This window comes from Arachis ipaensis, chromosome B08 (assembly GCF_000816755.2).
Source record: "Arachis ipaensis cultivar K30076 chromosome B08, Araip1.1, whole genome shotgun sequence".
NCBI lineage: Eukaryota > Viridiplantae > Streptophyta > Magnoliopsida > Fabales > Fabaceae > Arachis > Arachis ipaensis.
In genome coordinates, this window is record NC_029792.2 from 11,994,258 (window position 1) to 12,008,394 (window position 14,137).

General features: G+C 30.4%; 3 protein-coding genes across 7 annotated transcripts; 1 reads left to right on the forward strand and 2 right to left on the reverse strand.

Moving 5' to 3' along the window:
* LOC107610526 (RING-H2 finger protein ATL60-like) lies at window positions 1,872–3,851 on the forward strand. Its single transcript, XM_016312573.2, has one exon. The coding sequence runs from the start codon at window positions 2,728–2,730 to the stop codon at window positions 3,667–3,669; it is 942 nt and encodes a 313-aa protein (XP_016168059.1). The 5' UTR covers window positions 1,872–2,727; the 3' UTR covers window positions 3,670–3,851.
* On the reverse strand, window positions 6,527–8,455 carry LOC107612206. 4 transcript variants are annotated; one of them, XM_021108895.1, is made up of 3 exons: window positions 8,346–8,455; window positions 7,541–7,766; window positions 6,527–7,173 (listed from the first exon to the last, which is right to left on the reverse strand). In XM_021108895.1, exons 2-3 carry the CDS (start codon window positions 7,628–7,630, stop codon window positions 6,763–6,765), a joined length of 501 nt encoding a protein of 166 aa, XP_020964554.1. In that variant the 5' UTR covers window positions 7,631–7,766; window positions 8,346–8,455; the 3' UTR covers window positions 6,527–6,762. The 4 variants fall into 4 exon arrangements, with proteins under 4 accessions (XP_020964554.1, XP_016169499.1, XP_016169501.1 ...); XM_016314013.2 differs by lacking the exon at window positions 8,346–8,455 and adding an exon at window positions 7,891–8,030 and having other exon boundaries at window positions 7,541–7,808; XM_016314015.2 differs by lacking the exon at window positions 8,346–8,455 and adding an exon at window positions 7,891–8,022.
* On the reverse strand, window positions 9,257–13,567 carry LOC107613405 (ubiquitin-conjugating enzyme E2 34). 2 transcript variants are annotated; one of them, XM_016315376.2, is made up of 10 exons: window positions 13,361–13,567; window positions 11,819–11,951; window positions 11,360–11,414; window positions 11,025–11,063; window positions 10,827–10,890; window positions 10,673–10,734; window positions 10,536–10,575; window positions 10,322–10,349; window positions 10,008–10,099; window positions 9,257–9,894 (listed from the first exon to the last, which is right to left on the reverse strand). In XM_016315376.2, exons 2-10 carry the CDS (start codon window positions 11,873–11,875, stop codon window positions 9,606–9,608), a joined length of 726 nt encoding a protein of 241 aa, XP_016170862.1. In that variant the 5' UTR covers window positions 11,876–11,951; window positions 13,361–13,567; the 3' UTR covers window positions 9,257–9,605. The 2 variants fall into 2 exon arrangements, with proteins under 2 accessions (XP_016170862.1, XP_016170863.1); XM_016315377.2 differs by having other exon boundaries at window positions 11,819–11,954; window positions 13,361–13,559.

The following is a 14,137-nucleotide window of genomic DNA, read 5'->3' on the forward strand; positions in this document are numbered from 1 at the left end:
AAAAAATTAAATAATAAGCATACAAGTCAATACTATATATCTACCTACATCTTTTATTATATTCAATCCCTTATAATAATAAGATGAGTCTTGAATAACTGTTCATCATTATTTTAGAAACTCTTCATTGTCAGTGTAATTAAGCCAGCAGTCACATACATTCATTTATAATAAATAAATCTTTATTTTGGTTTCATGTTTTCTTTTCTACATGCAATGATGGATAATAGTAAACACTACCTAAAAGTAATTAAGGGGTCAATTTTAAGAGAGTTTAAGTTTAAAAGTCGATTAAATTAGGTATAATGTAGCTATAATTATTTAAAAGAAAATAATAAATTAAGCTTATTACAAAATTAGCTTGCATATCTTTTTCTATATAGACAAACACCAATAACTTGAGTTTTATTTGGTTAAATAAGTTATTGACTATACTACGTATACACTAAAATTAGTCATTAAAGTCAATCACTAATATAAAATATATGTTGAAATATAAATATATATTTAAAATAAATTAAACTACACATATATTTATAAATAAATATATTAATGACTGATTTTAGTGTAAGAATAATATTTTGAATAAACCATTCATCATGTACCCAAAAAAGGGGGGAGGAAAAAAATAATTAGACGGTCAAAGAAGGTGAAGAAAAAAGGAGGAAACATGTCTTTAATCACCAAAGGTTTAACACTAAGAGCAAACCTTTGGATAATTGTTTCAAACAAAGAAAGATGTCCTAACTTGTCTAGGTATATATGGTCCAAAATAGGAATAAAGGTGTTTGAAAATCTTATGCCACCTTTCTTTTTAATTAGAAAAAAGAACACAAAACAAACAAAAAACTTTTGAAGTAAATAGTATCCATGGTGAAATTTTGAAGAGTCAATGAGCTAGGGCCATGTCCCTCCAAATATTTTATAAAAAAATTTGACTACTTTGTGTATATTGTATTGGTTAATTGGTTGTGATATTATTATGAGATTTTCCTAAGTGTTTGTTCTTGAGTTTTATAATTCTTGCCACATCCTCTTTTTCTCTTTGTTTTTTTATAAGACAACCCCAAACAATTTTTTGGCTTGTTTTAATTTCTTTTCTTTCTCTCAACACTATCAAACCTCCATTCATATGATAAGCAATATTTTTTAAGCTTATAATTAGAAGTATAAGTTAATTAATTCATTATTTTTTTAGAAAAAAATTCCATTTTAATATTAAAGATTATATATATTATTTTTCATGGTATTTCTCAGCCTAGTAGATTAAGGATTAATTTATTGTGGATCTAAACTCAATTTAATAATTTGTCGTGGGATAATAAATTATTACATGTATAAAACGAAATTCAAATTCTTGACACTTAGTTAAACGAACCAGTGAATTATTAACTATTCAATCAATTCAAATTATATATCATAACTAGTTATTAAAAAAATAGTTAAATATCTACCACTACAATAAACTATATTTTAGTCCAAAATCATTTTAACTTCAAAACTTTGTTCTCTTATAGGTGGTTCAATAATGCATATGGAATAAAAAATTTATTAAAGTCAAGTTATCTGAATAGAAAGAATATATGAGTAGGGATGTACTGCTGGCCCAATATTTTCTTTCCTCTGGACTATTACTAGGCTTCTTTGATTCACTTGCTTCCCTTTCAGCATTCTCCATTTCTTTTATCTCTCTAACTTTATTTTGCTTGTGGGTTACTTGCATGGGCTCAACTCCTTTCTCTTTTAGTTTCAAATTATGGAAATGACCTTTTAAAGCTGACCCAGTCCCCTTCTCATAAATTACTTTCTCACCCTCCCCCTCTTCTAATGTTATTCCAACAATTCTTTTATCTTTTTTTGTTTCTTTCCCAACGTTCTGACCAGCACTATTTCCAAGATATTGTGTATCTTTTTTCCGGTTCATTTCTTCTATCTCCATCTGTTGTTGGAACCTTCTAGTTACCTGTAGGTCTGCTCCTGTGCCACCAGCTTCTACAGTATTTGCCTGCTCTTGGATAGGACTGCCTTCTCTTCCTCCTTCCGAATCCCACTCTCTATTCTGTGTGTTTTTTCCACGCGCCACCCATAAATTTGACTCTGAAATTTTAGTTCCGTTGCCGTCTTGCCTGATTCCAGCTTTTTCAGCCAATGAAGAAATCGACCGGAGTCCCAGAGCTGAAAGATCTGGCCCATATCTTGGTAAGTTTGAGTTATCAATAGCCATTGCCTTCTCCTCTTTGCAGCTTCTCTTATCATGACCTATCCTTCCACAATTATAGCAATAATCATATAACCTTTCATATTTGAATGAAGCCCAAGAATAGCTGCCATCATTTCTCTTTGTTTGTTCTTCGGTCCAAGTCTTAAGTTCAGTATTTGGATTGATATGCTGTTACTTATCCCATTCTACTTCTAATTACCTTTTGAACCTTCCTTCAAATCCTCATTTAATTCTTAATTGTGTTTATATAAAAGCCTTCAACCTCTTCATTCTGCTTCACCACCAATCACCGCCACCATCACCATTTCCCTTATCATCATCCTTTCACCATTTTTTTCTGCAAAATCAGAAACTTTAAACTGATTTTGCATCTGGGGTTGTGCCAAATTTCTAACTTGTAACTGAAGTTTAAACCTTTTTCACTTCTCAACAGAACTTACCATACATATATAGCACAAAAGTGAAGAAGCTACTTTTCAATTTTAAATTTTCAATTTTTTTTCATCATGAGTACAAAATCTGATTCAGGCAATGTATTGAATAATTCTGATGCAATTGTGATCTCTGGGAAGATCATGGTTGCAGTAGTGGTATTGCTGTCATTGGTGTTTGTTTTTGTCTTTATGCTTCATCTCTATTCCAAGTTTTCAATGTGGCGTGTTCAGCAAGAAACCTCCATTCCTTCACCACAAATCCGCCGTCACCGCCGCCACCGCCGCCATCGCCACCTTGTATTCGCCTCTGCCGAAGACGCTATCCTCCATGGAACTCAAAATGTTGGGCTTGACCCTTCAATTCTTAAGTCCATACCTGTGTTGGTGTTCCAACCCCATGAATTCAAAGAGGATTTAGAATGTGCTGTTTGCATATCTGAGCTTGTTGAAGGTGAAAAGTTTAGAGCTTTGCCACGTTGCAATCATGGGTTCCATGTTGATTGCATTGACATGTGGTTCCAATCACATTCTACTTGTCCCCTTTGTAGGACACTAGTTACTGGAAAACTCTCTAAGCTAAATAATAGCACTCCAAGTGTTCGAGAGAATGTCACAGAGAACAGTGAGTCATCATCAGAGGCTGAAAACTCTGCTGATGTGAATACCAATGATGAGTCTTCAAATTTTCCCACACATGTGTTGGTTTGGGGTGATCAAACACAATTTTCACACACTACTGAGGATCCACATTGCTCATCATCATCTGGTTCATGTTCTTCAAGCAGTGAGAGTGGAAGTGATAGTTGCACTAGTAGCAGCAGCAATGGAAGAAACAATAATGGAGTGTTGGTGATTGATATACCAAATGATGAGGTCATTCCTGAAGATGATGATGAGATGAAATCATCATCACCAATGGTAGCAAGATTGAGGTCAATCAAGAGGCTTCTAAGTAGGGACAAAAAGTCAACTAGTCCTTGTATTCCCAATTCTTTTGATGTGGAACAAGCATAGAATTAGGAGTTTGTTGATGTTATTCATTTCAATTATTATTTATTTTCAGTACATATTCTGATATTTCTCAATTGAAACTGTTGTAAAAAGAAGGCAAAATGAAAAGCTGGTGTAATATGTAGTTCTATAATAATTTTCATATGTTTAATTGTGATCTTTTTGTTGTAGTTAGCTTGACTCAATGCCATTACTCCACTACTTCATATAGTAAAGTAGTGAAACATCTTTCTCTTTTTATCTTATTAATTTAAAAGAGTGAATAAATATGTAGAACTAATTTTTAATTAGTCAAATTTTTATTGTAAATTTTTTTAATCCTTATTTTTTGAAGATTTAAAATTGGGATTTAAGATTTGGAATTTAGGATAAAGAAAAATACAAATGAGTGTGTCTAGGTATGCATGGTGTCTAAAATTTGTGTGCAAATAAATTTATTATTAACAGGAGATAGTGATTAAATAAAAAATGTTTAATGTAATGATTTCAGAATTTTAATTATAAGGAATAAATAGTCAAATTAGTTCTCGAAAAATCACTCATTCTTTAAATTAGTCTCCGAAAGAATTTGTAATCAAATTCATCCTTCAAAGATTTTATATTAAACCATTCTTCCATCTTAGCTCGTGAGACTTCTTTATTGTTGTCATCAACTAAGATGGAAGAATGGTTTAATATTTTAAATTAGTCATTTAGTCCTTTCGTCACTTTCATTGCTAACGGCGTCAAAATTTGTTGATGTGACACGTTAAGTAACACCACAACACATACATAGTAATTCTAATTAGCGGCTAACATGATAAATTTATAAAATTAGATCAAATCAACCTTAAGTTCTTCTCTCAATTAAGTTTTGATTTGATTTAATTTTATAAACTTATCATATTAATAGTCAATTAAGACTCTTACGTATGCATTATAATATCACTTAACAATCAATTTTGATACTGTAAACAAAAAAAATGAGAAAAGGATTAACACGATTAATTTAAAATATTTAAAAAATAAATTCGATTAAAAAAAATTTTTTGAGGACTATTTAGAGTTATCTAGACGAATTTGATTATTTATCATTTTAAATTATTATTTAAACATAATAATTTCATAAGGTGGCCCTTCACTCTATTGTCTACTTTAACTCCTTCAAACCCATCAAATAAGTCTTGTTGACAAATAATTTGTTTAATATATGTTTCCAATATGGTGGCAGGAACAAGTGCAACTGCAATCGATCATTATCAATCATTTGGCTAATGTTAATAGTATACAAATTAGTATACATAATATTATAGGAAACATTTTAAGTGTATCGGGAAGTATCGGTGCACCAGTTGTTTTAACCGTTGATTTTAATTAATATATATTATATATATTTTTTATAATTCAAATTAACGGTTAAAATAACTGGAGTACCGATATTTCCAATACACTTGAAATGTTTTCAATATTATATTATATTTTATACACTACACTTTCTCTTTATATATTAAGTATTTGAATGTTATAATTGTTGGTTGTTTAACACTTTCATATAACGTTCAGAATTCGCTTTTAGAGCATTGTATTTTTCAATAAATTTAAAAAAAAAATAAAAAAGATGATTCGCTTCTGACAAATTCGTTTTTAAAAATTTAAAAAAAAAAAAATTTGTCCCCCGATGAATTCACTTTTTGAAATTTAAACAATTTGCTCTATTAAATTCTATTTGTCTTCGTATCCAATTATCCATGGAAATCACCAATAATTCTTATTTTTTGGAATTTCACCTCCCAACAAATATGTAATTTTTGTTTTCCTGTTAATGTATTCTCATTTATTGAAAGGGAATTAGTGAAGAGTTAAGTTGGGAGAAAAATAAAGATCGTAACAAATTTTTTAAGAGAAGTGTGCATTAACATGATAATTTTTATTCTTTAATTTTTTTATTGTAAAAGAAACAATTTTTATTTTTTATCCAATTTCTCTTTTTATCATAATATTTAATGGTGTTTGCGGATCAAATCCGATCGGATATTGTCAAAATCTCAATTTGATCTGCATTAAACTCGTCGGATCCGATCCAATATCTACATTTTTAGGCTTGGATCTAATCCACATATTTATGGATTGGAAATAAGATATCAGATATATTTGTAAAATAGAAATTATATTAAAAAAACTTATTTCTTAAAAAAAAATAAAACTCCATTCACTCTTTTAAACATGTTTATTCTTAAAATATTATTAAATCAACTTTTTTTAAATAACAAAAATAAAATAATACGAATTGGATCCAATTATTATGTGGATCGAATTATATTAGTAAATTATAGATTAGAGTGGATAAATACTGTGAATTTATGAGTATTCTGATCTATAAATACCCATAATAGTATTACTCTTTTAGTTAATCAGTATTTTTATCTATATATGATTGAGTAGTTTTCATCTTTTACATTAAAAAAAATGTAAAAATATTATAAATGATCGTTGGGAAGAGACAATGAAACACTAATCAAGAATTGGTTATTATAGTGAGCATGAAATGAAGCCATAAACATTTTTAACAAATGAAAAAAGTTACTTGTACTTTTATTAAAAAAGTTTCTTGTTTTTTTTTTCTTTTTCTTGTATGCACATCAAGCTGACACATTCTTTTTAATTATTGGATGAAAAATTAATTTTACATTTCATTCATTAATGGAAAAAAAAGCTTCTCTGGTCAGTGTATGAATAAAGATGAATAATATTTATAAATTATAATTACTTAAATTGTTTGGACTTCAGCACTCATAAGACTTACAAAATTAAGGGGGAAAAAATTGGCAGCAGAAATAGTCTGGACTTTGAAACAAGGAACTTATATATAACATGACTTTTATGATCTTCCTATTCTTGAATTTCTGGTATTCTTATAAACAAATCCATATGCAGCTCATATTCAAAGCCAAATATAACATAATTAAAGTATTCTTCAATTACATATGCTATCAAGCTTATCTAAATTCACCCAATGCTAATGCATTTGCCACTAAATTTTAATATCATGTAAATAAAAATAAAAGTAGGAATTTGCAATCTATGATAGTGATACTATTATTAATACATGAACAACATTCAAGTAACCAAATAAAGGGGACCATAGTTATGTGAATTAGCATGGTTTCCTTGGTGAAGTGACATATAAGGTATCTCACTCTCCTTTCTCTTTGTGCCTTTAAAGAAACTTGTTAATGGGCCAGAATAATAAGATGTTGAACTCCATTGCTTCCCTTCATCAATGTTTTTGTTTTGTGTTATTGGACCAGAAACATGCCCATGATGCTTTTCACTACTATAATAAGCATTTGACTTAGTACTTTTATTTTTATTCTCAGATTTCAACCATGAAACCAATGAATTCTTCCATGATTTCTTTCCCTTCTTATTCTCTTTGAATTTTCCTCTTGATTCTTCAGGGTGCACTAATGATGATGAACAACTCTTCAGTTTTGCTTCCTTCCCATATTGTCTTGCTTCCTCCAAGAACTATATATAATCAAAAGCAAAATAATATGAAGTTAGAAAACATGTTATTCATGATATAACTCAAAATTAAACCTCCTAAGAAAAATACTAATAAATGCCAAAATATTTTGCGGCATGCTTATTGTGATAATCTAACTCAAAAGTTCACCTAAATAATAAAACGGTAAACTCGATCCAGAGATCTAGATGTTTACACTCATAACAATTTTCAGATTATCTTAAAAATTTGATAATTTTATGAGTTACTTTATCAGTCGAAACATATTTGTCGGAATCTTCAACATATGCAAAATCACATAATCATATACATTAATATATATGCAAAATTAAACCAAGAATGAAGCATATATATATATATATATGTTACCTGAGAAAAATCCTCTTGTAGATCAAATCCATAGTCGTCATAGTGATGATTTTCTTCATATCTTGGATGTGATTCATCAGAGTTCATCATTGTAAACAAAAAACTAATAAAAAGCTTGAGCAGAATCAGAAGAACTTCAAGAGAAAGATGAATTCAAAAATTTTCTAAGGTTGATGGTTGCCAACTTGGCTAGAAAGCTCTTCCTTGAGTGTGATGCTTCCTCATCCTACCTAACAAGAATTATGTCATATAGTGGAAAGTAGTAGTCCTTCAAAAATAAAATAAAATAAAATAAAATTAGCTTCTAACTTATACAGCAAATTTAATTCACATGGGGTTGGAAAATTTACCATCTTTGATCACAAAAAGCAAAGTTCAACAGCTCCTCAACAAGACATCACAATCACAAGGCCAGTTTATGGAGAAATGACAGAAACACTCATAGTGGTGCAATTATATTAAGAAATTGATGTGATTTAGAAGGTGCAATTATATTATATAAATATATGTGAATGGATATTATATAGTGTCTTATATATAACATGTTTCCTAGTACAACAAAATCAAGATTCACCAACATACCAAACTGTTAGGCTAATAATGCCAATAAGAAAATGGTAAAGATTTAAGGAGACACTACTCATATTATTTATCATTATGAATAAATATAGAGAACTAATTTTTAACTAGGGATTTAATATAATTTTTTTTTAAAAATTGTTTATATTGACTGAGAAAAATTGACTTCTTAGTTAATCTCAATTATTATTAGGACTAATCATATACTATAAATAACTAAACTTACCATTCAAGGTAGAATTGAAGATCAACAAACAAATTGGAGAGAAGATTTAAATTTTTGAAAGGAACTTGGCATCCTTATTTCCTTGAGAGGAGGTTAGGTAACATCATTATAGTAAATCAATTTATTTTCTCTCATGGGGCCGTATATATAATGGCCTCCACTTCACTTTCGGTTAGCTTTTTTTAATGGGAAAAAACTATTTTTCAAAAGGATTTTAAAAAAAATCAATAGTTTACACTGTTAAAGCATTCACAATGTTGAAGAAGGGAAAGAATAGTAAAATGAAATTAAAGGAAAAATTGACCTTGACTTATATAGCCTTCAAACTTCAATGTACTTAAGGAGCTTTTTTTTTAATAATTGTATTCACTATTCTTAGATTGGTTTTCTTAATTCATAACAATTAAAATTAGACAAATAATTTTATTACTCTAATGTTCTACAAGTTAATAACATTTGTATTATAGTGAAAACGGAATATCACATTGTATAAATTAATAAGAAAAATTACATGGATACTTTCATATTTGATGGAATTCATCATGACCTCTTTTTCTAAACATCATTTTAGTAGTTTAGTATTAGTTAAATTTGAAGAAAGGACAATTATGTTTCTAAAGATAAGGGAAATTGAATTGAATTTTACCAAATTTTAAAAGAAAATGAATATAATTTACCCATAATCCAGGTTGGAGTATTAAAAAGTCTTCTTTAGAAGGGTTTGCCACTTGAATATAAATCTTTGGTGTTTTTAACATTATATGAAGTATATTAAAAATGAATAAATTAATTAAGGAGAGCAAAAACCATTTATAAACCTTATACCTTATAACTTGTTTGATAACTATACTGACAAGTTTAAATTCTTAGGACCTAATTATTGCCTAAACTTAAAATTACATGAGCAATTATTAGACCAAAAATATTTAATTTACCATTTCAAAATGTAAAGTGCAGATCAGACTTATAACACCACATGTAAGAGTGTTTCACCAACCAACACTACAAGAAGATTGAACCTCAACAGATTTAAGAGGTACAAGAGTATCAAAGCTTGAAACTTTCTTATAGCATTTACTAACCAAAAGTACCATGAAACTGGCAACATAGACACAAAGGAGAAAATCATCCAAAAAAAACATATGACACAGCCTCCATGTCCATCATCATTTCCCTATACAAAACCCTAAGCAAGAACATATTATGGAGCCAGTTTAGGAGAACCCTTTATAGAGAGACCCTTATATACCTATAAAGATATCAGAGCTGAAGCAATGGTAATGCCATTACAACCCCAAAGATGGAGAATAGTAATAACATCATCCATGCTGGGAATGGTTGCTTTCCGTTTTTCTTTACAACCTTCAACTGTTCTACTCTTTTCGTTCCTTCTTCCGTAGAATCCAAATTCTTCTCCAAAAGAACCTTTGGACTTGTGTCATTAGGCGCTGCCTCTGATGATGCCTGCTCGGGAGGAACTTGTTCAGAAAGCTGCTGCTCCTGGTTGTACTTCTCCACATACTCAGGGAACATTTTCCTGAATGTTGCGCTGCATGGAAAGTTATTGAAGCAAGAGGAGTTAATGGTGAAAATGGGAGACAAATTATAGAGACCTTGCTAAATTCTATGGTGACTTGTGAAAAGATGATGCAATAGACCTACTTCTTGCAATTGAAAGAAAGGGAAGATTTTGCTAAACGCTGCTTCTCGGCGGTGGTGGTGTTTACACTGCCGGTGGTTGGGCTGTTGTCCATCTGAAAGAATGAAGTCCATCAGATATCAAAAACTCGCAAGAAAATCTCTATACATGGCATGGTACCAACTGCAAGCTACTAAAGCTATAAAGGAACAATAACTTGCATTTTTTACCCCATAACTCTGATTTGGTGAGCCAAGACAACTATCTTCCAAACAAAGAAATAAGATAGGAAATGGAAGGAATAAGAATTTATTTAGAATACAAAGAAGGCACTCACCATGAATGAAAGAAGCCCTGTGAGTATGCTGCATTCGTAAATTAGAAAGTTCAGTATAGACCATTAGAAAGCAGTATAGAAAAGTAACCAACATCTATAACTACTCTCAGATACAGGTTACTTGTGTAAAAGCATATAACCACAATCCAAAAGTTAAATGAATAGATTAAAAAACAAATCACATAACGAAACATCATAACTAAATCAATCTGACCTTGAAACAGACCACATAGGATTCCAACTTTCAGGATGAACTGCAGGAGCAGGAGCAGCAAAACACAGAACTATTAAATCAAAATCAGTACCTCATAATATTAACTGACTTGTGCTATACCAGATAAAAGAACTTACAATCACTCATAGACAAACAAATCTTTTTCTGCGTCATGAACCGTCCGTTAGGTGTAGTCATGCTACAATATAGAAAGTACACATTGAGTCAATATCATGATAAAACACATTTGGAAATGAGAATTGACAAGCATACAGTAGCAAGAAGGATCACCTGATTCCAGGAGGCTTATATGGATATTCCGGAGGAAATTTGATTTTTCCGTAGTAATATCCACCTAACAAAAGGAGGAAAACATAAATAGGAATTGATAGCAATACATAACCTTGGACATTTTCGAAATAACAATCCCAATAGAACTAAAAATGGCGTGTTGAGATGCAACAATCACAATTTGCTAAATTGACAAACCTGCAAAAGGTGTTCCTTCGCTTCCCTCCAACACATAATCTGAAACATCATTAGAATAAGATCAGTATCAGCCAGTCTAAGAAATAAATTAAAATTAACCATTTGACAAATCTTTTCCATTTTATTTGACAATATTAATGGTAATGAGGAGGGTGAGCCTAGCAACAAATGTAATATTGTTGTGCACCTTCACTATGAGTCTATGACCTGTTGGTCATAGAATCTACAACATTGATAAATGAACAAAACAAAGGTTCAACACAAAAATTTTCTTCTTTTTTACCATAGTAGTACCACATCAATGATATGAGCAATTAACAGTGATGCAAACTTACGCCATTCAAGAATATCATTTGGTGATGGGCGAGCTACAACATGGGACACTGGCTCCTGCAAATTTAACATTGAAATTGAGCATAATCAAGTTGATAATATCAATGTTGATCAATTTTTCTTCAAAAATGAATAAAGAAATGCCATGTCAAATTGTCAATTTTTGATACAGTGCAACACAGTATGCTACAAAAACATTCTATGAAGGGGAGAAATAAAATAAAATAAAAAATACAAAGGAAATGTCTTCTTTCATGGCTCAACTTTTATCTTTTATAAGCTGGAACATCAAATTACACATTCAAGAAGCAAAAAATACAAGGGGGAAAAAAGTGAAACAGGAACAAATAAAATTATACAAACAAGCATAGAGTTTTAATTCAAAAGAATCAGTAAGCATATAAACTTTGAATAAAAATAAAAAGTAAAGCATAATTTTGAAAAAACAAAAGATGCTATACTTTACAAAGAGCTCTGTATTCCTTTTGAAGGCGCTTGATACATGACTTTTCTGCCATCCAACAACTTCAAGCAGTATAAAGAGCAAGCCTTTATACAGTACTTTGTCTCTTTATTATCCAATTAAGAATGTTCCTGCTAAGCATTGATCAAGAAGATATATAAATCAATATATTGAATATGAAATACAGAAAGTCACATATGCCATCTCTGCAAAATAGTTTACAAAAGGCAACAAAAATCAATTCCAAAATGAATGTGTGTGTACGAGACAGAGGGATAGGAGTGCTATGTAAAGCACGAAGATGGTAACACAAACATCACTACTCAAAGTGCATCAGTTTATCTTCTTTATCAGCACCACTAGCTGGTAACCATCAAAGGTTTGAACTATCACAATTCACAAGCCTACAGATCATATAATGATATGTATTTCTAAGGATTGCTGACCTTATTATGACAAAAGCTAGCTCAAACGGAGAGGGTTGTCCTACTGATTATAAAGGCTACCTTATCATATCCTTAAGCAATTTGTGACTTAACCCATCCACATGCCCAGGACTTAACATACCATGAGTGAAGTTTGCAGAATTGGTCAATGTAGATGGTCCAACAGGATGGATTTGATACCATACTATCTGAAGATTATTGACCAAACTCAACGGCAAAATTAAGCTCAACAGAGGAGAGTTGCCCAAGAGTAATTATAAGGGATAAAAGCAAAATGCCATTAGATTTTTATTTTGCAAGATAGAAAGCAACTAGAATTATACTAATCCCCAGCTTCTTACATGTCTGCCCCAATTCATAAAATCATGAAAACAATCCTCCATGCAAAGTTACAAAGAACTAAACCTACTTATGCAAGAATCCTAAAACATAAAAATCATCCCAAGAGAACAATCACTGAGACTACTCCTGTATATTCCATTATTCCATGAAGCCACTAGAATTGTATGCATCAGTAACCACAAACCAACAAACAGTAGAAATAAAAAATTCATTCATTCCTCAGATTAAATCTAGTTATTAATACATTATACAATCTTAAAATCCGTATTCCCTGCCTAAGCTATACAAACATTTCATGCCATCATTTAATGTCAACCCTAAATCCCTAATTGCAACCCTAAGTCACACTGTATAGGTAAAAATACTCTTTCTCCCCTTGAATTTTCCATTCTCATATCACCCTCTGGTTTGATTCCACAGCTTAAATGTTCTGTCACTGAAATAATTAAACCTAAACACCATGATCCACGCGAAAATCCGCCTTGATTCTCTGTGTACTTCAATTTCTCATTGTTCTCACTACATCGCTACGAATTATGAAAATCAATTCACGACCCCAGACATCAAAATCCACGAAATTTCACAATCAGATCATAAAAATCAAATCTTGATCATACACCCGCCAGAAAAGAATAAACCCCCCAGACTCAGAATAACAACAAGTTCAAATCTTCAAAGCGCAGATTAATAATAAAAGATTGAAAATTTTTCTTTTGTGAGCATACAGCGAAGAAAGAAGAAGAAAAATTCACCTGAGAGGCTGAGATCCGCTTTTGTTTTCTGTTCCAATTAGGTTCGACGATGCAGAAAAGAAAAGAAAAGAAAAAATAAAACTGATTTGGAATTTATTTATGATTTCTGATACTCCGTTTTAATTATTTTTTCCCCTTTCAGGGAAAAAACAGACAGAGAAGAAGGGGAAAATAGGGATCCTCAAAACGGCGTCGTTTAAACTTGGCACACAGAGAGAGAGTGAGTGTGTGAGAAAGTGGGCTTTGTTGCATTGCTGTCTGTGCGGTGGCCTTATTATTAATTTAGGCAAAGTCAATGTGAATTATTTTTAAGTAAAAATTCACATCTAATTATATTCATGTAAAATTAATAATTAATTATTATTAAATAATAATTTAATTAAATTATTTAATAATTTTTAACTGTTAACTTCACGTAAAATTAATTACATATAAATTCTGCCAATTTAAATACAATAGTAATGTCTAGTTTAAAGGCTAATTACTTAATCTGTTTATATAAGTGTTAAAGATTCGTATCTCATTTTATATACATGGTCATTTATTGATTAACGATAAATTCTTAAATTAAACTCAGATTCTGTTTAAATTAATCCTTTTCATGTTGAGTTGAGAGATACTGTAAAAAAAAATGTCTAAATTTAAAAAAATAGCTGAATAATTTTACAATTATAATTTGGGATTTATGCAAATAAATTTAAATAAATACAATATTATGTAATTTTCTTAAAACAAAAATAATTACATTTCATTTTTTCGTGTGTATGTAAATTATAA

Excerpts from the sequence above, each read along its gene's own strand:
- LOC107612206 (XM_021108895.1), bottom strand. The coding sequence starts at position 7,630 with ATGATGAACTCTGATGAATCACATCCAAGATATGAAGAAAATCATCAC. Across the intron at positions 7,174-7,540 it reads TACAAGAGGATTTTTCTCAG|TTCTTGGAGGAAGCAAGACA; the intron begins GTAACATATATA and ends GATTATATATAG.
- LOC107613405 (XM_016315376.2), bottom strand. The coding sequence starts at position 11,875 with ATGGCAGAAAAGTCATGTATCAAGCGCCTTCAAAAGGAATACAGAGCT. Across the intron at positions 11,064-11,359 it reads AAATGATATTCTTGAATGGC|ATTATGTGTTGGAGGGAAGC; the intron begins GTAAGTTTGCAT and ends ATGATGTTTCAG. Across the intron at positions 9,895-10,007 it reads CTTTCTTTCAATTGCAAGAA|CGCAACATTCAGGAAAATGT; the intron begins GTAGGTCTATTG and ends CTTTCCATGCAG.
- LOC107610526 (XM_016312573.2), top strand. The coding sequence starts at position 2,728 with ATGAGTACAAAATCTGATTCAGGCAATGTATTGAATAATTCTGATGCA.